The sequence below is a fragment of the Epinephelus lanceolatus genome, chromosome 4, assembly GCF_041903045.1.
Source record: "Epinephelus lanceolatus isolate andai-2023 chromosome 4, ASM4190304v1, whole genome shotgun sequence".
Taxonomy (NCBI): Eukaryota; Metazoa; Chordata; class Actinopteri; order Perciformes; family Serranidae; genus Epinephelus; species Epinephelus lanceolatus.
The window spans coordinates 30,372,193-30,395,483 of NC_135737.1; the positions used below are offsets into that span (position 1 = coordinate 30,372,193).

The 23,291-nt window shown below is 42.0% G+C and overlaps 1 protein-coding gene across 2 annotated transcripts in view; it reads left to right on the top strand.

Moving 5' to 3' along the window:
- Nucleotides 1-23,291, top strand: part of LOC117260316 (leucine-rich repeat and fibronectin type III domain-containing protein 1-like protein) — a 265,480-nt gene that overhangs the window by 146,699 nt on the left and 95,490 nt on the right. For both annotated transcript variants that reach the window (XM_033632298.2, XM_033632296.2), the window contains exons 3-8: nucleotides 1,722-1,938; nucleotides 3,213-3,364; nucleotides 3,612-3,865; nucleotides 4,006-4,249; nucleotides 4,381-4,538; nucleotides 5,578-5,958. In XM_033632298.2, the coding sequence (XP_033488189.2) occupies nucleotides 1,722-1,938; nucleotides 3,213-3,364; nucleotides 3,612-3,865; nucleotides 4,006-4,249; nucleotides 4,381-4,538; nucleotides 5,578-5,958 (1,406 nt within the window). The remainder of the gene's footprint in view (nucleotides 1-1,721; nucleotides 1,939-3,212; nucleotides 3,365-3,611; nucleotides 3,866-4,005; nucleotides 4,250-4,380; nucleotides 4,539-5,577; nucleotides 5,959-23,291) is intronic.

Consider the following 23,291-nt stretch of genomic DNA (forward strand, 5'->3'; position numbering starts at 1 on the left):
TGCATTCGTAATATCTGTCAAATTATTCCCAATGCAAGTTTTATTTATTTATCATTATCATTATTACTATTTTGCATATCATGCAGTGGTAATTGACATTTATTTTTCTTGTAGAAGTTAGGAAAAGGGATCCTTTATTTTGCCAAACACAGGCACAGGCACAGGCACAGACTAGTTTAATGTGGCTCCACATGAAATGACAAAGAAACTATGTGGAAGAACTATATGACGGCACACAGGTTGTTTCATTATTCATCACGTTGCGGTGTGGTACATTATAGACCTTTAAAAACTGTGCATTCAAGACAGTTTTAGATCAGCTCACATTACGTTGTCGATGTCGCTCTATCGAGGCTGGAATCAATACGTTTTAGGGTTTCAAGTTCAAGTTAATTTGGTAAGGACGGGGGGATGACACATTGTAGCGTTTAAATGGACTGAACTTATACAGTGCCTTTCTAGTCATCCGACCACCCAAAGAGCTTTTTACACTACGAGTCACATTCACCCAGTCACACACACATTCATACACTGGTGGCTGAGGCTACCAAACAAGGTGCCACCTGCTACTCAGTTTTTCACACACTCACACACCGATGGAACAGCCATCAGAAGCAATTTGGGGTTCAGTATCTTGCTCAAGGATACTTCAACATGCAGACTGGAGGAGCCGGGGATTTAGCTCTGGTCTGGTTCCTCTTTATACTGACTTTTTACAAATGAACCAAAAAGAGAAGACATGAAGTAATATTAATTGGACACTTTTCATGATTGTCACCCTGCATCATCAGGACCCACAGCTGGAAATCAAACTCCGCTGACTGACAGAAGTTAAAGCAGCACATTTGCTTCGGATGGGTATATTTATGTCCCTTGTCGTCACAAAGAGCTCAAGAAGAAATAACTGATTATAAGAATTATTAGTGTAATTAGACTGCAAATTGACCACATAATAATGACTAACAGGTAGAGACAGGAGAAGGAGGCGTCTTGTACAGTAATGATTCTGGGCTTGTTACTGTGGAATCACTGTCACGCAGTTTTTAATGGACTTAATGAACTGACAAAGTACACAGGGTCTGATACAAGCACAGCAGTTTGAACAGCTTTTTAACTATTAATCAGGGGAAATACCCGGGTTGATAGGCCGACATGTCACCATGGTTACCAAATCATTCACATAATTAGGCTATACATAGATCAATAGGAGATCATGGACATATTTCACGTAAGCAGATGTGTTTATTGGTAGTTTGGCTTTTTAAATCATGCTAAAATCATATACTTTACCTGCTATCATGAAATCCTGGGGTTAGTTTGTTTGCTTTCACAGCAGCTCCAATGAACTGTACCGACCAGGCCAACAGACGCAAGTTTGATTTAACCAAACTCAACAGGTTAGATGTTCAAGCACGCAAAAAGCACTGTCAGCTGTTAGTCACGTCAGCTACTGAGCTATGTTTTACAAGCTAAGTGGATTGCTGTCAGCAGGTTAGCCAATTTCCTAAGCTTCATGTTTATTTTTTACTGGGAATGATAAAATAAAAAGGAATCTCTGATTTCGTTGAGTCTACAGAGGGCTTTATATATTCTTAAACGCTTCTTTGTCTCAACTCTTCTTTTTGACCAAGTCCTGTGACTTCCTGCCAGTTGCATTGTCTTGAGGAAGGCTATCTTTGTATCTACTTCAACTCATCCCTCATTTTCCTTCTGTTTTCTAGATGCCCTGTTCCCAGTGGAGGATAATGGAACGGCTGTGGTTCTCTTTGCTGTTGCTGGCAGCAGCGTGCAGGGGACAGCCGTGTCCGAAACGCTGTATGTGCCAGAGCCTTTCTCCATCGCTCGCTATCCTCTGCTCCAAGACGGGCTTGCTGTTTGTTCCTGCTGCCATTGACCGACGCACCGTGGAGCTACGGCTTCAAGAGAACTTCATAACAGGTAACACATCTGCCATACTGTCCTGTATTGCATTTTTACCATCAATCGTGGCAGGGCATTAGAGAGCGTTAAGACATTCAAGGCATGGCCCAGTCTGTTCATCCTCACCAATCACTGCCTAAAATAATTTCTTCAAGGAGGAACTTGCTGCATGCTACAATTTTAAGCAGTAGCAGCAGTAGCAAAATTGCAAAAGAGTGAGTAATGTATTCACAGGTTAAATATGCAGCTGGAATTCAAAGAGAACACTGGATGCAGTGAGTAAGTGTGTCACATGCGAATGATAGCGCTGAAAACAAATGTTGGCTCAAGTCACACTTCCTTTTTGTTGGACATGACAATAAGTAATATTTCTTATGAGTCTGGGTATTTCTTTTTAAGTTTCATACTTTGAAACTTTTTTGTTCTGTCGTTCAGTCTAGCAAATCTCATTCATGATTCATCTCCTCCTTATATCAAAGCACTGTCTCGGATACTTTGAAACATACTTATTTTTAAGAACTGAAGTGTTGCTTTATCCTTTTATTTTAATCTGGATTCCCATTAGCTCCCACCACGGCAGCCACCTAATCTTCCCAGGCTCCACTTAAAAGAAACTCCATTCCATAGTTCTCCAAAACAAAAGACACACAGGCTAAAAAAAGACTGCCTTCACACAGTCCAGAGAGATAATGTGATGCGCCATTAACAACATCACACAGCCACAGTTATTTAAGTCACATCGTTCATGTCCAAATCAATTTCAGTTGAGCAATACCCTGTGCAAAACTGAAGATTCTGTATCTCATTTTGGGCAACAGATTCTCTCTGCTGTCAGCTGAGGTTCTTAATATATTGTGCCAAAAAGTTAATTTTACAGAAATTAATAAAACATACTTGGTATCATGGGGTTCAGACTTTGAACTCTAAGGCTAATTAGGTATGGGCTTGTCTATTTAAATTTAACACGATGGTTTGCATGTGACCAAACGTGACCGTCAGCATGTTCAGCAGAAAAGCAGACATGCTTTCGGTAAATGTATCCTGTCACTACTTTTTCCTATGCTTATACTTCTCCTCCCTGTCCAGCTCAGAAAAATATGTTTGTAGGAAATTACAAACCTGAACTATCTTTTCTATGCTCAGGCAAGCATCTATACTTTAGAACCTATTTGTTGTACATGCATCTTTTAACTTCCCTTTTTTCCCCATAATACTGTATCTATGTAATATATCCAGCCACTTAGGACTCAGTTGATGGAGTATCTCTTTGTGTTTACTCTGCTCACTCCCAGCTGTCCGAAGAAAGGACTTTGCCAACATGACCAGTCTGCTACATCTGACCCTGTCCAGAAACACCATCAGTCAGATTCTCCCTTCAGCCTTCAGTGACCTGCGGCGACTCAGAGCACTCCACCTAGACTCTAACAGATTAACAGTGATCAAGGTGAGGCTAATGGATGGATGACTGGATGGATTAATGAAGAGTCAGATGGATCACTGGACTGATAAACAGACTTAGAGGCCTTTAAGTTTGGATGGGCAGTTAATCAATAGATGTCATTGAACGATAGGGCAGCAGTGACAGAAAGATAGATGTAAAAGTAAAGTAGATAGATATTAGGTAGACAGCATCTCTATTGTGATATTACTGTGATGCCTCTCACAGCATTTTTACTTTTTCCACCAACCAGGATGACCACTTTAAGGGCCTGACAAACCTTCGTCACCTAATCCTTGCTAACAACCAGCTCCACTCCATATCCCCCCATGCCTTTGATGACTTCCTGTCCACATTGGAGGATCTCGACCTCAGCTACAACAACCTTGCCCAGGCGCCCTGGGACACGATCGGGCGCCTAACCAACGTCAATACCCTAAATATGGATCATAACCTCATAGAAAATGTTCCCCAGGGGGTATTCACCAACCTACATAAGCTAGCAAGGTAAATGGATAGATGAGTGGATGCATAAGCTGGTTTACTGATCAGCCAATGAGCTGCTGTTGATCTAATGATAATACACAAGTCTGTCCCTCACTCTTCTGGTCCACCTCTCCTCTTTTCCCTACCCTGTCCTTTCACAGGTTAGACATGACGTCCAACAAGCTGAAGAAAATTCCCCCGGACCCTTTGTTCCTGAGAATCCCAGTTTATGCCAAGTCCAGAGGCTCCCCCCTCTCCTCCCTGGTGTTAAGTTTTGGTGGCAACCCCCTTCACTGTAACTGTGAACTTCTGTGGTTAAGAAGACTGACCAGAGAAGATGACCTCGAGACATGCGCCTCTCCCTCTGACCTCAGTGCCAAGTACTTCTGGACGATACCTGAAGAGGTGACATTTTGAGCACTTGCAGGAAACTAATAAAAAAGTTGTCTCATAACCTTGAAACCAAGGCAGACCTTAAATGATTTCAATAATAATAACTAATATAAACAATGACCTTATTCATTTTTGCCCTGTAGGAGTTTATTTGTGATCCACCGGTTCTGACACGGAAGTCACCTCATACAGTGGCAATGGAAGGCCAGCCAGCCAGCCTCAAGTGCAAAGCGAATGGCGACCCAGAGCCTGAAGTCCACTGGATCAGCCCTGAAGGGCGACTTATATCTAATGGCTCCAGGTACTGACATTCTCTCTACACAGTCACTCCACTGTTTAATCTACAATGAATTACTTTTCTCCAAAGGCCTATACGTTTTTCAAAATTAAAGACAAGGTGTTAATTTAGGTCATGTGACTTGTCCTCTGAGAGCACCGCTCAATATTCAATGATGTCAGAAACCTGGCAACCCAGTTGGCAGGTGTATGAGAGGGGCTGTTTAAATATTCCTCCCTGTACTGCTCCAACTCAGTGCTATGTGCCAACGTGCAACCGAGTCAGAAAGTCAGACAGTGTGTCTCACATAATTTTTGTCTTGGCTGTAGGAGAAGGGCGTGGGCACATGACTCGTGTGGGCCAACTCTGAATCAGGATTAGAAGGCAGTTGTTGAGGTCACACCTTTCTCATATTTCCATCTGGTGACCTAGTTGGCATACATGTCAAATATGCTTATGATTTTGCATATGCAACACCTGTTATAGAATGACTGACAGTGTTTTGAGATCTATTGTCACAGCCCTTTTTTACGTACTTTTTTGGTATTTTTATCAAGAATGGCTCATTTATGGATTATGAAAAGTTGTTGGATTTTTGTTGGAACACCGATACAGATGGGGATGAAGCCCAAAAGCAGTCAGCAACATAGCCCCTCAGCTTGGCAGTGACTGCATTGTAGTCTGGATAAATGCTGGTGGTGGAAGTTGGCAGCAGCATCAGGTGCTGGAGGCAACAAAGTACAGGTGCGACTAAATTGGTTGATAAGGAGAACCATGATTAGCAATTGGCGCTTGTATGGGTTTACGTGATTGGAAGGTGCGGACAAGAAGGGAGTCCCCTCTAAAACTAAAACTTAGCAAAAAAAAAGGATTTTTTTGCAACCAGAGGTAATTGAATGAATGACAAGTGATAAGGCCTGGCTCATGGTAAAATGATTTTCTGACTATCCCAGTCACGATTGCCTCATACTCGTGAAATTTTTACAGTATATGTTTGTCACTTTGAGTTATTGTTTGGTTAATTGAATTAATTAACTTAATGATACATCTCGACTTGTTTCAGAACACTGGTCTTCCCTAATGGAAGCCTGGAGATCAATGTAACATCCCTGAAGGATTCAGGTAACTTCACCTGCATTGCCTCCAACGCGGCAGGTGAATCCACAGGAAGGGTGGAGCTAGTCGTAACAGCGATGCCCCATCTGGCGAACAGCACAAGCCGCAGCCGAGACCCGTCCGCTGAACCTGCACCCTCCGACATCCTAACCTCCTCTAAGGTCGCGCTGCCTAACAATGAGACAAGAGGAGCAGACCGGAGGGTCTCATTGGTGGAACTGACAGGGAACTCTGCCCTCATTAGATGGAGCAGTCAGACTCCTACAACTGGAGTCAGGATGTTCCAGGTCCAGTACAACAGCTCCGGGGATGACACGCTGGTTTACAGGTCTGTCTCTCTACACTGTCAATTTATGATCTGTCTGTCTGTTTTTAGTATCAGTGAACTCTTTAAGGAGTATTGGTAAAAAGCATTTCTGTGCCTGTGTGAGTTTGTCAGTGTGAGCATGTGCATATGTGTGTGGAGTTGTGTAAGTTAATCAGGAGGCATCAGCCGCCACTATGACGATGAGAGCAGATGATAGATGACACAAGTGGAGATTAGCCAGTCATCCAGTCGTAAAAGCCTAATCAACTGAAATGATAAAGTTGTCTGTAAGTGGAAAAGTGCCATTGCTGGGATCGCTGGGCCTGGGCCAAATGTGAGGAGTGTGGCTGTTTAAATTTTGTGGGTTTGCTTTAGTGCTGCGTTGATGTGCTGATCTTATTGCCCTATTGTTTCATTGCAGGTAGTTATGTTTTGGCTCTATAAATATGTTATCTTTCTAACTTGAGAAGGACATTTATCGACTCTTTTTGTCATAACTTATCCATATCTTACTGACTGTCACCCCTTTAACTGGTGACTACGACATTTGGTAACATTTGCACAACATGCTACAGCACATACGGTATGCTGTTGACCCAAGTCTAAATAAAATGAAAATGAACACTCATGAGAAACTAATGGACTGACAGAGCAGTTCAAGGAATCATGGTAAATCTTCTTGATAGTGGTATCATTGCAACCATAGAATACTTTTTGGTTTATCATTAAAATGAGCCTCATTTAATGCACCTCATTTGATTAGGTAGGAAGGTCATTGTGTGGCAAATCATGTCAATCATCAAACTCACTGTTGTAGTACTTAGAATCCTTCTTGGTCTGAAGACCGCTTTTTGAGAGTCTTGGTCTCGTCTCAGACTCAACTACATTTTTACTCGGCCTTGTCTTGGTCTCAGACAAAGAGGACTCTGGATTTTACTTCAAGACCAACCAACCGTGGAGATATCACTAAATTGCCTGCACAATAAAGATGGTTAAGTTGATTATAGGTCCTTAGTTTATTTGTTTGTATTTGTTTGCTGACAGAAAAGGAAATCCCTACACTTAAAATTGACTCTTACAATGCCTTTTGATTGTTTTATCAAGACATCTCTCAGGGTGCACGAATGAAGAGTAACTTTCATGTTTTCTGTGGGTGTTTTTATGGGAATGTTGATCTTTCAGATCAATTTGTGGAGTGCCTAAGGTTTGCATGTTCCACATTTTATAAAAACTGTTTATTGCAGTTATTGGGACATGCTCTGGCCTGGTCTTTGCTTTGACTCAGTCTCGCCCTGCCTTGGTCTTGGTTTTGGTCTTGACCTGGCCTCAACCCATCAAAGCCTAGGCCTTGGCTTGGTCTAAGTTCAGTATGGGCATGGTCATGACTTGGTTTCGGTGGTCTTGACTACAACTCTGCTAGAACTAGAGTGAGGGCATATTACACTTTTATGGACCTATGCATGATACTCAAATAAGGGTTGATATACACTGACAAATCAGCTTTCTTGTGTCATGGTGTCATGTCCCATAAAGACAGCAGCAAAATGATGCCAGACTGCTGTGGTCATCTAGCCGGAGAGAAGAAGCACAACTTAATTGCCACTGAGCAGTTAAGTTCTCCTCAAAATGTTGGTGGTCGTGGGGAATCTTCCACATTCTCTCTATCTGCACCGCACTGGCAACATTATTGCCCAAATCTCTCAGCGAGCCTGGTAAAGCCCTGTTTATTTTCAGTTCTGAGGAGTTTTCATATGTTGTAGAGTTGCCATGGCAACAGGTTGGGAAAATCTCCCAGATCTTGTTATGAGTGACAGGTGGCTTTAATACTATTACAGACGACTGCTGTGGTCTATTAATTTATTTCATTTTTTCAGAAGTGCAAATGAAATGGCCAAATATATCACTCTGTCTTCTGTGATTACAGAAATAAATCAAAAATGTCTTCACTGCCCTACAGAATTATCTGATAACCAATTTAACACTTCTTGGCCTTTTTTCTCTTGATCAACAGCTGAAATTGTCTCTCGGGGAAAAGCAATTCTTGAAAGAAGGACCTGTGATAGAATATGTCAAAGACATCCACACTGACAGGGGAATCACACAGTGCCTCTTAATTTGTGAATAGTCAACACTTGTGTGATATGGAAATGGGGGTCTCTACTGCAAAGTGATTATGATGTTATTTCTAAGCTAGAGAGGACACTTGTATATTCAGACAGTTCAGCTTGCTGTGACAGGCAAGTGGCTTCTTACAATTCTGAGCAAGGCAGCCGCTATCCTGCGTAGCAGCCTCCCATCTTCACCTGCCTGTTCGAGGTTGGAGGCAGTTCGTGGGCACAGTGGCCTTGTAGGTACAAAATACATCCCGTACTGGTCAGGTGTAGGTGTGTGCAGAGGTCTGCATGGGAAGCTGTCAATCTTATGTGCCTCATGTTATCAAGCAGGTTGTCTGGGCCTTAAATGGGCTCCTACCTGAGGCCGCTGTATGCCAGCAGTTAGCATTTATCGCTTAACAACTCTTTACATTTGCAGCCATATATAGCCTCTATATAGCCTTTAACAGGCAGTGGTGGAGTCCGTGCAGAATTTGCAGAAGAAGGCTTAATGCATGTAATCTAGCACAATCTTATCTAACTGTACCACTTTTTACTGTTTGCTCTCCGTACAACATGTAAGAGCTGCATCAACTAAGTGTTAATGCAAACATTAATTCCTACTGCTACTGCTTCACATTGTTCAGCTGGTGAAACACTGGACAGCTATTATTGTGAAGCAGCCACAGGAAACACACTGTGCTTGTTGTGTGTGCTCATCTGTTCATCAAAACTGCATCTACAAAACATAACAATGGCATTTTTGGCAGTGGGCCATCTTTAATTTGTTGCAAAGAATAATGGAACAAAAAAGGAAAAGAAAATAAACCACATTGAGATGAAGAGCTGCAGGTGACAGACTGTCAACATCCTACAAGGTCACCAACTTAACTGTGTCCTCCTGTTGTGTGGAAAACTTACTGCACTGCGGGGCGTGGAGCCAGTTTGCAGTTGCAATCATTCTTGACTGTCTTCTTTATTAAAACAGAGTTTGTTTGGTTGTGCCGCAAACACACACACACACACACACACACACACACACACACACACACACACACACCAGTTTCGCTGCTGTTGTTTTTCTGACAAAGTAGCTGCTTATGAGTGTTTGCTGCTGCTGTCCTGGTAACCACAAGTGTCGCCAAATCAGCCAGGACTGAAATCTTGCAGATTAGACTAAAACTTGGATTCAACAAAAAGTACAACAATAAAAAAACTGTGTGACTATTTCAGTGCATGACTGCATTAGAAAATAGGATGACTGCATTAGAAATAGGATGAATGTAGGCTGTGGTAAAGCACATGAAAAAAACATGGCTGTGTGATTTCCTGTTGCTTAGTCTTAATCTTAAATGCCTCGCCTATATCATAATACCCCTGTCTGATCCATCATGTAGCCTAATCCACATGAGCTCATGTTGCAGTTCAAAAATATGTCATGTTGCATAAGAATAATTTGCTGTAATCTTACTTCATCACATAAGATCATGACTAAATCATGACGGATACAGCACAGGAAGTTGCATGCCACTGTCAGATTAAAGCCCCCCCTCCAGCTAGTCTTACTTCCTGTTTAAAGGTTAATGTTCTTTCTTAACCAGAGAATGGGGTGTGGTTAATAGTCATATGTAGCGTTAATCCATTAGCATAGCAACAAGATTGCAACTGCAGTATTGGAAAACAGCAATTGGCACTTAATTTGATAACAATTAGTGCAACACACCGACTCTTTCTCTCTCTGTCACTAGCTCTGTTCTTCACCGTCTCCTCCTGCAGCAGCTGTCGGTTGTGTATCGATGAAACGCCGCCTGGCTGCTGCTGCTGCATGGAGGAGCAGCCACAGTGCACCGCACGAGGGATAGCCTTGTTGCTGAGGTCTGGTGTTTGAAACAGAGTTATGGAACATTTTGGAGGTGCACTGGGCGCTCTCACCTCAGCTCAGCAGTGACTCTACCCAGGGCAGCAGTGTTATTCTTTTTAAGTTTTTTTTGATGTTCTAACAGGGCTTTTTGAATCAAAGTTGTGCACTTTACCGTGTCTGTTGGGGGTTGTGGCCGCTGGTGGATGGTACAAACTTTCAACATGTCCCAAAACTGAAATTCAGATGGTGGACCTTGGTGCTCTGTGGCCAAGAGAAAGTAGAGAACAAGTAAACGAGTGAACAAGGAACTTGTGCTATTTTTACCTGTGGGACTTTGTGTAATTCACTGTGTTGACTGCAGCTGTTCACAGCACATAGGCTATAAATGCCATTTAGAAAATAAACAGCTTGGGCTGACCCCGACTAAGAATTTTCCTAGTCAACCAACAGTTGTCATTTAGAGCCATTAGTTGACTAGTTGCCCACATGTTTATAATAATAATTTAATTATTAAATGATATATTTTGGGCGGGGCAACACAATGGTTTGAGTTGAAGGTGTGGGAAAGAATAGTATCAGTAACATTGTTAACACTGTGCTACATTACAGAGAAATACAAAACCGTACTAATGAACCTTCATTAATAAAGGCCTATATTTTATCTACAAGTGCACGTCACACACTGAGTGAGCCGCCTGTTAATGACGCTGTCGGCAAAGCAGTAATGATTGTGCTAAGTGGCTAATGGGCATGTAGCTACTTCCATGTTTCAGATGATACGTCATGTTTGTAGTCGACCAATGAAGACGAGTTTACATATCACCTTGGGTTCGTCCTTCACCTTCTCAAAATGATCCCACACTTTGGATTTCCTACCCGACATGTTATTAACTAGCCTGTGGGATAAACACAGGTACCAGGCCTATAAACAACACACTAGACATAGATGGAGGGCAACTCCACAGATAGATATGACTAGGACTATCATGCTACAAGGATGACACATGACTTGCCGATTCTACTATAGTCATATGTCGTCTTTCTGTTGTAGCATCAACCTTCTTTTTTTTTTTTTTTTAACTTGGAGAATGGAATTGAATAATTCGTCAAAAAAATATCTGGCAAACAGTGATGCTAAACAACATTGTCAGAACATGACTCAGAAAAACATGAAATATCATACAAATGCCAAAATACACTGTAGGGGGGCCTTAACATCCATTAGAAGGCACCATCATTGCTCCGTCTTCTCCGTATGAGAAGAAAAATAAACCAGCCCTGAGTGTATCTGTGTGCATGCGTATACAGTTCTCCTCTGCCTTTCTTTGGTCAATATCCATTAGGAGGGGCGAGACGCGATGCCATGAAGAGAAAATAAGTGAGGGGTGGGGGAGAGAAGCAGCAGGGAAGGCAGAAAATGGGGAAAGACAAAGCAGCATTTTGGTGCTGCAAGAAGAAGAACAAGGCATAAGCCTAACAAATTTATTAAGCTTTTTGTTTTGGTTTGTTACATACTAACAGCATATCTGAGAGATGGATCCATGTTGTTAAAGCACCTGATTAGAATTCATGGAAAAAATAAATCAAAGTGTCATCGTAATTAGAAAGCAGAAAGACTGCTTTGTGACACAAGCGGCGATAATAACTTCCACATGTGTTAGATGAAGACTCTTTTTTTTTTAATCTATTTTATCTGCATTCTGTTATCGATGTCACATGGTGTTTTAATCAGATCAGACAGCATTTAAATGAACTCTCTGGTGTTTCACGCACATATAATGTATTCTAAAATGACTGCATAATAATTGCTACAATTTTTAATTTTTTTCCCTTTATCTTCCCCGCTGAGTAAATTACTCAATCCAGAGCATTCAGATCACAGCATCTTGTGATCTATACACTGCCCTTGGTGTCCTTTTTATTTAACTTTTATTTAACCACTCAGCTCAATTTAGAGCCATTTCCACTTTAGAAGACCACCAATGGTCCGAAGATTTTCTGAGGAGCTCGGAACATAAAGAGGGCTCTCTGACGCAGTTTCAAAAACCCCTGACTACTTACGATCAATGCCATTATAGCACAGTGTGTGTGAGCATGTGTGCATCTGCGTTCGTGTGTACGTGCTTGAATAACCATTGGTCGGCAGTGTATTAGTTAACCCTGTCTGAGACATGCTCTTCAAAACCTCCTGACTAATATAATCAATGCCTATTCAAGCGTGCGTTTGTGTGCATGTGTGATGTGTGTTTATGTGTGAGCACACTGGACCAGATGGCAGCTGTCTACTCGCCAAAAATGTAATGTCAGTTTTAGTGCCATCAATGGCAACAGAGCTCTGCAGGAGGCTCCTCTGAGTGTCTCTAGTGTGTTTGTGTGTGTGTGCCTCCTCTGTACCTTGAACACACGCACTACATAGAGTCTGAAATATTTGGTTTACTCTGTCAGGAGTGTCATTACAAAGTCAAACCTAGGGATTAAAATCCAGCACTGCAGACACAAATACCATTTATTTTAGATGCTTTACTTTATTTATTGATACACATGTACCACCATATTTGGGTGTGTTTTCAGTGGTTTGAGATGTACTACCAGGGCTTAACTTTAAAATGTGTGTCTGTTTCATATTTGTCTATAAAAATTGCATTGGGCAAGTGTAAATATAAGAGTACATATGTACTATATGAAAGTGGCTAGTCCTTTCTAACCTCTTCTTTATTTTTCTTTGAGTGTCAAATTGAAACTATAAGTGAAACTGAGATATTACTACCACTGGTCAATAGGCCATCACGTTTGCAATGAATATTCAGCGCCCATTCACTTCCATTCAGTGTGAGCAGCAAGGCGAATAAAACATTTGCTACCTTTGGCAAAGCAAATTCACATTTGCATCTGGTAGAGTTCAACTTTGGTGAACTCTGACCGGCAAAGTCAGGACCTCAACCAATAGCAAAGAAGTATGTGTGGCAATTGACCCTTCACTAAGTTCTGCCCACGAACACAGACTGGCCAATTATAGCGTAGCATCGGGTCGGCTCAGACCAGCGTCTGACAACAACACAGCTGTGCTCCATTGACTCTAATGCAATCGTTTCAGATTTTCTTCATTTTCAGGCTGGTTTTGCGGATTTGGAGCTAAATGTTGTGCCTGGGGCACGTCATGTATTAATAGGCCCATTTCCACTGAAGAAGTTCCTGGTACTATTTGGGGGGCAGGAACTTTACAGGAACATCCTCTCACTCAGATCTCTCAACCGCCGTGTCTCCACTGAGAGGGCGGAGTAGGAGGAAGGTTCCTGTAAAGTTACCGGGCTCTGGATGTGATGTAATCGTTGCACGACCATTTTGACCAGGGCGACGTGGCAAAGAAACAAACAAAGAAGAAGAACAACAAAGAAGACGAAGCAGAAGGCGGGACTCCATTTAAAAATGTGACTCCTTGTTTGCTGAGTTTTAAAAATGCCGACTATTTTGTCGCTTTCTTTTGACGTCACATCCCGCCTTGAGTATATCCAATCAGCACCAAGTAAACCCCAAGCTCCACCCAGGAGTTTTTTGGGGCCGTTCTGAGTACCTACTCCGAGGCAGGGACTTGTTTAGCCCCCGTAAAAGTTCCGGAACTCTGTCCTTTGTGGGTGGTTCCTGTGGCGGAGACACGCACCAACGGCCCCGGCCCCGTAAAATTACCCCTAAGTTCCTGTGGTGGAAACGGGCTTAATGATACTCTTTACCTGGAGAGGTTGGAAAAAGATATACATTTCTTCCCTGTTCCAAAACCAAAATCAAACCCTGAAAAGTGTAGGGTTAGCTAGCTAGCTACTGAAGATATAGCCTACTGAATGTATACACATGCTGCTTTTGCTTTTTAATGATTATAACAGTGAAACAAAGACCGACCCTGCTGTACAGGAACCAGTGAAGGGAAGCAGGGAAACTTTGCTGATATTCAACCAGCTCTGTGTCATCATATTGTGTGCAGATGAACATTATATGACTCCCCCCGGAGATCCCTGCCCATCATGTGGCAGATATCCGGGTGCTGGCAGCGGCACGGGGGCGAAGCCAAACACCGTTCATCTGCACACATATCGATGCCACACAGCTGGTTCAATATCAGCAAAGTTCCCCTTTATATTCATTGTCTTGTGTGGCGATCAGCAGTAATGTGGTGGTTCACGTTTACATTGTGATCTGTAGCCTATAGTTCGGCTTTAGCTTCTAACTATCTTTGTCTTTTTAACCTGTTGTTGCTGCTGAGTCAGTTTGACATCCTGGATATATCCTTCAAACACAGACTGTAGACCCCTCTGTCTGCTTCTCTCTACAATCACTGTTTCATTTCTCCAAAAACATGATATTATTTCTTCAGGGAGTGCAGTTAGTTACAGCTTGGGCTCCATGTTTACTCTGACAGCTTGTCGGACCATCACACAGGGGCGTGGCTTTGCCAAAGGTCAACTGTTGCCATGTTTAATGAAGTGTCAAAAATCGGTGCCCGGAAGTGGGCCTGTAGGCTCCCGACCTTGAACCTCTTGTCTCTTGTCAGTTGTTCTCAGATGTCAAATTGGTACCTTAGGCTCAGCTGGCAAATACTTAAAGAAACACTGGAAACAGGCAAAGTCCGATGCAATCAAGTTTAATGTGTCAACAGGCTTTAACACATACAACTTAGCGAGTCAGACTCCGGAGTGTGACTGAAAACCTGCTCTCAGTCTTATGCAAGGTGAACCTTTAGAGTGCAATCTGTGAATGTGTGTATGTATTACAGCATTTGAGTATGTGTTTCATCGTTTAACAAGACACAGTGTGTTCTTTCAGTAGGTGCATACAACATGATTACATAGTCTGGTGCTATGGTGCTATGAGTACTTTGACACATACAGCAATGTTTTATCATATTTAAATGTAGATCAAAGAACTTTATAATGCCTTATACATAAAAACATGATTATATGAGTTTCTTAATCAATTTATACATCTTAACCTTACTGTTTGATTTGTTGGCACAAACTTTTACACTACATTAACCAGTCGATATCATATGATATTGGCCATGAAAAATACAGATATGAGACATGCTGCCTCATGCGGGACCATGCCCACAAGGTGTGAATAGCTCTTAAAGATTTTGGCTACTGAAACCAAGTGTGCGTTTCCTCCTGAAAGTGTGTCCTTCTGGAGGGTGTTGCAGAAACGCAGTTGACAGTTGATGTCATATTCCCCTTCGACGTTTAGTGATAGTTTCTTTGACATATGGGGTCTATAATTCAACTTTGACTCAGCATTTTTCTACCTGGATGAATGAGATCAATCCACACCTACTTCTGCCCAACCTGTTGCCCTGTGTTAAGCTTCCTTTCTTTTTTTTCTCCTCACTGACATCACATTTCCCACCTTGATTATTTCCCTCAGCCCCTCTGCTATCTTGTATTTTTCTACAGCTAATCACCCATTGCATTTCCCTTTTCTTTGTGTGATGATTGGTGTATTTTAGGATTTTTAAGATGCGTCAGTTATTTATGTGTTTCATAGCGAATGGGTCTTTTCAGGAGAGACAGCACCTGTGTTTTTAATCTCACCATGCTGACAGCTTTATAGAAGGAACATAATAATTACCTGATTGCAATGGATTTTTTTTCCTTGTTTTTTTTTTTCATTTCTCCATAAAGCTACACCACATAATGGTGATTGTGTAAAAGAGAGCTGTCAAACTGGGAGCCAAGAGTGAAACAAATACAAAGACCAATATATTTAATTAATGTTTTGCCTTCCATGTGAAGCAAACAGGGAGAGAGACTTTTTCCTCCATGGTGTTTGATTCGTTATGAACAGTAGGTTGCTGTTTAACATAATGCCATTTAAAGTGTGCGCCTGTGTGTGTGTTTGTGCGTTGATTCATGCTGCAGGTAGAGCTTTTGGGACAAGCGACAATTCTGTATTAAACATCCTGAGCTGTGATCAGTCAGAGGTCAAGAGGGATCAATAGCTTAGATTGCACCGCAGGTCTCACCAGGGATAGCACATCATCTAACCAAACAAGCCGGGTATTAGCTTGGCTTGCACTCTGTGGCTGAACAGCCCAATCCAGAGCTATATTTGCCTAAAACTACACGTCTCATTTCAACATGATTTATAAGTTCCTGTCAGAAGGAATCCGAGGTGATGTATCGCTGCGTGTTCACATTTGGCCATTATGCGCTCTACACTGCATCTCCCCTACTGCCTATATCTTTGGCAACACTCATTCTGTCAGTGTTTGGAAATGACAGCTGCATCCCCACTGAGAGTAATTCTCTACATGTGTTGTACATATTACACGCGACAGAATGAATTCAGAACACGCAAATGGAGTCAATCTTCGTCACCAGTCTTGCCACTGCTGTGAGAGGCTAGGGACGTCTTGAACGACACAAGAAAATAATCTAATAGCGCTTTTTTTTAGCCTGCCATTGTGATTCAGTGTGTTTTTTTTATGTTCCTTATCTTCTGTATTGTTCACCATATACAAGCAATAAATCAGTCAACATATACTGAAATTGCTCTTTCATAGAGGCTATGCATACCTGTTATGATGAAATGAGATGAGCTGATGCAGGAATATACACCAATCAGCCAAAACATTGAAACCACTCACAGTTGAAGTGAACACTGATCATCTTGTTACAATGCAATGTTCTGTGGGGAAATCTTGGGCTCTGAAATTTGTGTGGAGGCCACCTGACACGCTCCACCCACTTAAACACCAGTGCAGACCAGAATGAAATCCCCCAAGGGACACCCTCCAGAGGTCCTGTGTCTACGCCCACCATGGATCGGGGGTACCTCTGGGGTACGAGCATGGCCCTCAAATGTTTGATCAGGTTGGGATCCGGGGTATTTGGAGATCAATCACGCCTTGAGCTCTTTATCCCATTCCTGGGGTCATGCCAGAGCAGTTTTTGTGATGTGGCATGGTGCCTTGTCTTGCTGGGGGGCCATTGCCATCAGTAAGTGCCATTGCCATGAGAAGGTTTATTTTGTCTGCAATGGTGTTTGGGTGGGTGGAGCTCATCAAGTAGCATCCACATGAATGCCAAGGCTTCCCAGCAGAACATTGCACTGTAACAAGATGATCAATGTTATTCACTTCACCCACCAATGGTTTTAATGTTTTGGCTGATTGGTGTATATGAATAACATATCTTTATTTACCTACTGAATTTTAAGAACCTTCAATCACAGTATAATATTATTGTAACTTGCAATCTCAAACCTTGTAAACATGTTTGATAATCATTATAACTGATATAATATCTGGAAAGTAAGAACACCAAAGCACTGTGGAACAACTGATCTGAAAAATAAAAAAGTATCCTATTGATCTCCAGTCAGGGCGGCATGGTGGTGTGGTGGTTAGCACTGTCGCCTCACAGCAAGAAGGTTCCTGGTTCGATCCTGGGCGTGGGAGCCCCTCTGTGCAGAATTTGCATGTTCTCCCTGTGTCAGCGTGGGTTTTCTCTGGGTACTCCAGCTTCCTCCCACAGTCCAAAGACATGCAGGTTAATTGGTGACTCTAAATTGTCCGTAGGTGCGAATGTGAGTGTGAATGGTTGTCTGTCTACATGTGAGCCCTGCGATAGTCTGGCAACCTGTCCAGGGTGTACCCTGCCTCTCGCCCAATGTCAGCTGGGATAGGCTCCAGCCCCCCCACGACCCTCAAGAGGATAAGCAGTTAGAAGATGGATGGATGGTCTCCAGTCAGCACATTGACTATGGCTCCACCACTCTAAAATATTCATAAGCCTTGTTGTAAATATGTTAACCATTCCGGCTTCAACTTCCAGACCATGGTTGAGAAGCAACAGGTCATGGTTGCTTTCACATGGTTGAACTGAGTGCATCAAAGTTTGCACATAAACTGGAGTAAGTTGTGTTTTCTTAATCTACTCTGCACATATGTGAAGTGGAGCATATGGCAGCATGTGCACTTTTTTTAATTTATTCTTTTTATCGCAGCTTTTGTGATTGGAAAATTAGGTTCTTTTACATCGCAATGTCGGATTGAATGTGATTTATTATTTAGCCCGAATGACGCATAAGTGCATATTGGAGTTATGTTTGAATGACTGGATGTGCTTAAGTATTCATACTTTACGGACAGGTGCCCGTGGACATGCTTAACATAGCAATAAATGGTACCAATAGTGCCACCACGTGGTCAGTTATTGTGTGTTCTACATTCATGAACTGTGAGATGTAAGAAAACAACATTTGCAAAGTGTGTTTCATGGATGATGCACATCAAAGGTATGCAGGGTCACAATCATAACACAGACATGACCATCTAAAGGAGGTGGTATGGCTCAACATATTGCATTCTAACTTGGCAGTGTTGAGATCTGCCAATCAGAGCATCCTGTTTGAGGATTAAAATTGAAGTGGAAACTTTAAAGGAGAAATTGGCAACCTTTTAAGTGGATATCCAGTCAGCAATTATGGCAGATGTAGTCACATTTTCCTTCTTGCACAGCCGTTCTTGCAGTTCCTACATATACAAGGATGAATTGTGTCTGACCCCCAAATACTCCCTAAGCCTGCCCAACATGTGAGGTGGGCCTCTTGAGCATCTGAAATAATTTACTGCACTGTTTGAATATAACACCGGAGAACAAAAAGAAGACATCAATTTAATACTAGTGTTACCAAGAACATAATAAAAAACAACATAAATTTAATAACACTATAGTGTTATCAACAACAAACCTGCCTTATTATATAGTGCCTGGAAGCTGTGTATCACCACCCTAGCCAGAACCTATTACTTTTACCCCTTTTCCACTAATATTAGTACATGCACATTGGTTTTTTAAACAGGGATAAACCCGCTAAAAATAGGCTATAGACTCCTTTCCCATTGCCAGTAGCAGCTCTGCAGCAGACAAGTATGTTGACATTTGGTCATGGACTTTCCACATCCAGATACGACATGGAAGGTACCCTGGGTGCATTGGATGTTAACGTTCTGGGACGCTGTGTCCAGTTCTGCCTGTTACATGCACTGACTTCTTTCAAAATACACTTATGTTTTCTGAGGAAATTTACCCTTTACATACAGTCTCTTTCAAAATAAATGCACTACATCGGTGAAACGTGACAAATTGGCATTTTCATAACCTTCAACAACAAATGCACATGGTTGGGTTCAGGCAACAAAAACACATGGTTGGGTTTAGGAAAAAAGAACAGGGTTTGGCTTTAGAATCTTACGGGACGTGAACAACGCTCTCTCGAATGAAGGATGGTGTTTGTTGGACCCATCCACCACCCCTACCGTCTGCCCTAGTCGGACTTTCGTCACTTTAACTTTCATTTGTGTCCTGCTACGTTTCCCCGATGCTGCAGAGCACCATTAAACTTAAAGGATGGCTTTTTCATCACTGTCTGACGCCAGAAGTCACTGACAAAGCACCGGATTTCGACAACTTTGGAGTGGGATTAGGTTGCTAGAGCACTACTCCTGGATACTCAAAGGTAGAGACTATAAATACAAGCAGTAATAGCTTGTAGTTCTTCTGACCATCACTGACGCCACTGGTGTGCGCAAGAACAGCAGACTTTGAAGCAGCCGGCAGAGACACAGAGATCACTATGAAAAATATGTTATTGCTATATCGCACTATACCCCAAATTTGAATACATGATGTTAAGGCTGAAAAGTTAACTGTAGCATGCATTGCTGTATTTCTACCTTCTACAGTTTATATAGTGCATTCTTTCAACAGTATGTATCATCAGCAGAGCCAGCTAGAGCACTGAGCTGAATCCTGCAATGCAAAAGAAGCATCTGCTTAAGTCACTTCATTTGAGCTTTCAATAGTTCGTTGACATAATGTGCTAGTGGTGTGAGTGCTTTCTTGTGTAGCTCAGACTGGTTCAATGATGCCATTTAAATGTGCATTTGTACTTGGAACAAGAAGGATGAAGGTAGAGTAACGTATCAATACCAAGAAAATCAATATTTAACCCTAAAGCATTGAAAGAAGTTTATTTTTATTGAAACCTACCATATTTGCAGAAGTTTTGATTCAGCAAAATAAGTGATACTTTCTTTTTCATATATAGCCTTCAGACAGACTGTAGTTACCTACTCCATAAAGCACACATCTTAATTCTGGTGTGGGAGCATGACGTGGTTTTAAAGACCTGTTCACAGTACATGAACCTTCTGCTATCAATGCAAAGCACCGTCACACATGTATAAGCACAGACTCAGATACGCACAAATACTTCTTGTAAATAGATAGCTCTTCAAAAACCCACTTTTAAGTGCACGCCTTCGATTCTCCTCTGAAATTCACAACACTCTGTCTGTCTGGATCACGTATGAGTGAGTACATCATCGAGTGTACGTGGGATAAGATTTCTGAGTGCGTGCATGTTTGTGTCTGTGTTTCTATGTCCGTGTTGATCTAAAGGATTTTATTCACCTCACATTTTCCTCACCACGCAAGAGCAGACAGAGGTCAATGTGAACCTTTTTCAATCACAACAAAACACACACACACACACCCACTAACACACGCACACACACACAGACTGCAGACAATGAACTGTGACCTAGCGCTCTCTTGTCTCTCTACCTTTTCTGCATTGTCCGTGGTTTGTGGTTCTTTGGATAATGGACTCACAGGCACATACAGTCTGTGCAGACCAGCAGAGTCAGGACATACTGACTGGAAACATGCATTAATAATAGTTAGGTCACTAGCAGTGGATAGCAGGTCCCGTGCCTGTGTAGCAGTTCTTACTTAAGGTGCTTCTCGAGATGCTGTACACATTGTGACAAATGCAAATGCAGTTTTTTGTACCTTATCATTACATGGATGATAACAAGCTTTGACACTGATGTCTTATTTTTTTGTCAGACTCAATCATCAGACCTGTCATGGCTCTGACAACCAGGGCTATTTTCCCTCCACAGCCAGGGAAAATAAGGGTTAAAGCATACGTCTATATTTCAGTCCTTTAGAGTACTTTCAAGTCTCTTCTGAATGAAAATAACACACTATACAGTACATACAGTATAGAATGCTGAACCCCATCCAAGTGCTTCGTATGTTATTAATAGTAAACTGTCAAGCATCATTAAATTGAAATATATATGAAGTGAATCAGTGCGCAAGTAGTTTTTATGCAAGTGTGTATATTTATCTAGGTGGGTGGTTGAAGGCTGTTGGGGGGCCTATAGCATTGGAGTAGGTGATGGGAGCATCTGGAGCAAAGCTGGGTGGAATGAGGCAGGCCTGCATGTGGGTGACAGTGTGTCGAGAAGCACGGGGGGAAAAAGAGACCGAAAGTGTTTGTGTGTGTGTGTGTGTGTGTGTGTGTGTGTGTGTGTGAGCGAGCAGGTGCATGCATGCAGCCTATATATATTTATTTGACAGTACAGTATATTAAGCAGAAACAAGCTTTTCCATGTGTGATGAGCATCAGACCATTTCTGAGTTTTTGATGTTTAGTATGTACAGTACAGGCCAAAAGTTTGGACACACCTTCTTATTCAATGCGTTTTCTTTATTTTCATGACTATTTACATTGTAGATTCTCACTGAAGGCATCAAAACTATGAATGAACACATGTGGAGTTATGTACTTAACAAAAAAAGGTGAAATAACTGAAAACATGTTTTATATTCTAGTTTCTTCAAAATAGCCACCCTTTGCTCTGATTACTGCTTTGCACACTCTTGGCATTCTCTCCATGAGCTTCAAGAGGTAGTCACCTGAAATGGTTTCCACTTCACAGGTGTGCCTTATCAGGGTTAATTAGTGGAATTTCTTGCTTTATCAATGGGGTTGGGACCATCAGTTGTGTTGTGCAGAAGTCAGGTTAATACACAGCCGACAGCCCTATTGGACAACTGTTAAAATTCATATTATGGCAAGAACCAATCAGCTAACTAAAGAAAAACCAGTGGCCATCATTACTTTAAGAAATGAAGGTCAGTCAGTCCGGAAAATTGCAAAAACTTTAAATGTGTCCCCAAGTGGAGTCGCAAAAACCATCAAGCGCTACAACGAAACTGGCACACATGAGGACCGACCCAGGAAAGGAAGACCAAGAGTCACCTCTGCTTCTGAGGATAAGTTCATCCGAGTCACCAGCCTCAGAAATGGCAAGTTAACAGCAGCTCAGATCAGAGACCAGATGAATGCCACACAGAGTTCTAGCAGCAGACCCATCTCTAGAACAACTGTTAAGAGGAGACTGCGCGAATCAGGCCTTCATGGTCAAATAGCTGCTAGGAAACCACTGCTAAGGAGAGGCAACAAGCAGAAGAGATTTGTTTGGGCCAAGAAACACAAGGAATGGACATTAGACCAGTGGAAATCTGTGCTTTGGTCTGATGAGTCCAAATTTGAGATCTTTGGTTCCAACCGCCGTGTCTTTGTGAGACGCAGAAAAGGTGAACGGATGGATTCCACATGCCTGGTTCCCACTGTGAAGCATGGAGGAGGAGGTGTGATGGTGTGGGGGTGTTTTGCTGGTGACACTGTTGGGGATTTATTCAAAATTGAAGGCACACTGAACCAGCATGGCTACCACAGCATCCTGCAGCGACATGCCATCCCATCCGGTTTGCGTTTAGTTGGACCATCATTTATTTTTCAACAGGACAATGACCCCAAACACACCTCCAGGCTGTGTAAGGGCTATTTGACCAAGAAGGAGAGTGATGGAGTGCTGCGGCAGATGACCTGGCCTCCACAGTCACCGGACCTGAACCCAATCGAGATGGTTTGGGGTTAGCTGGACCGCAGAGTGAAGGCAAAGGGGCCAACAAGTGCTAAACACCTCTGGGAACTCCTTCAAGACTGTTGGAAAACCATTTCAGGTGACTACCTCTTGAAGCTCATGGAGAGAATGCCAAGAGTGTGCAAAGCAGTAATCAGAGCAAAGGGTGGCTATTTTGAAGAAACTAGAATATAAAACATGTTTTCAGTTATTTCACCTTTTTTTGTTAAGTACATAACTCCACGTGTTCATTCATAGTTTTGATGCCTTCAGTGAGAATCTACAATGTAAACAGTCATGAAAATAAAGAAAACGCATTGAATGAGAAGGTGTGTCCAAACTTTTGGCCTGTACTGTATGTGTCATATTCCCAAATAAATGCTGGGGAAAAGGAAAAAAAGGACAAACAGTCCATATGCTAACTATCCAATGTCAGTCTTAATTTCTTCTCCTTTCTTCGGTATATGTGATAACTTCACAAATCAGTTAAACTGCTTTTAATAAGCAGTTATGCAGTTCCTCGCACAATTCAGTCAGAGTTTGAAAGAAATCCATTTTACAGTTTGTTGCAGGGAGTTTTACATATTTATTAGATATCTTTAGAAGGTCTTTCAATGCATAAAGATGT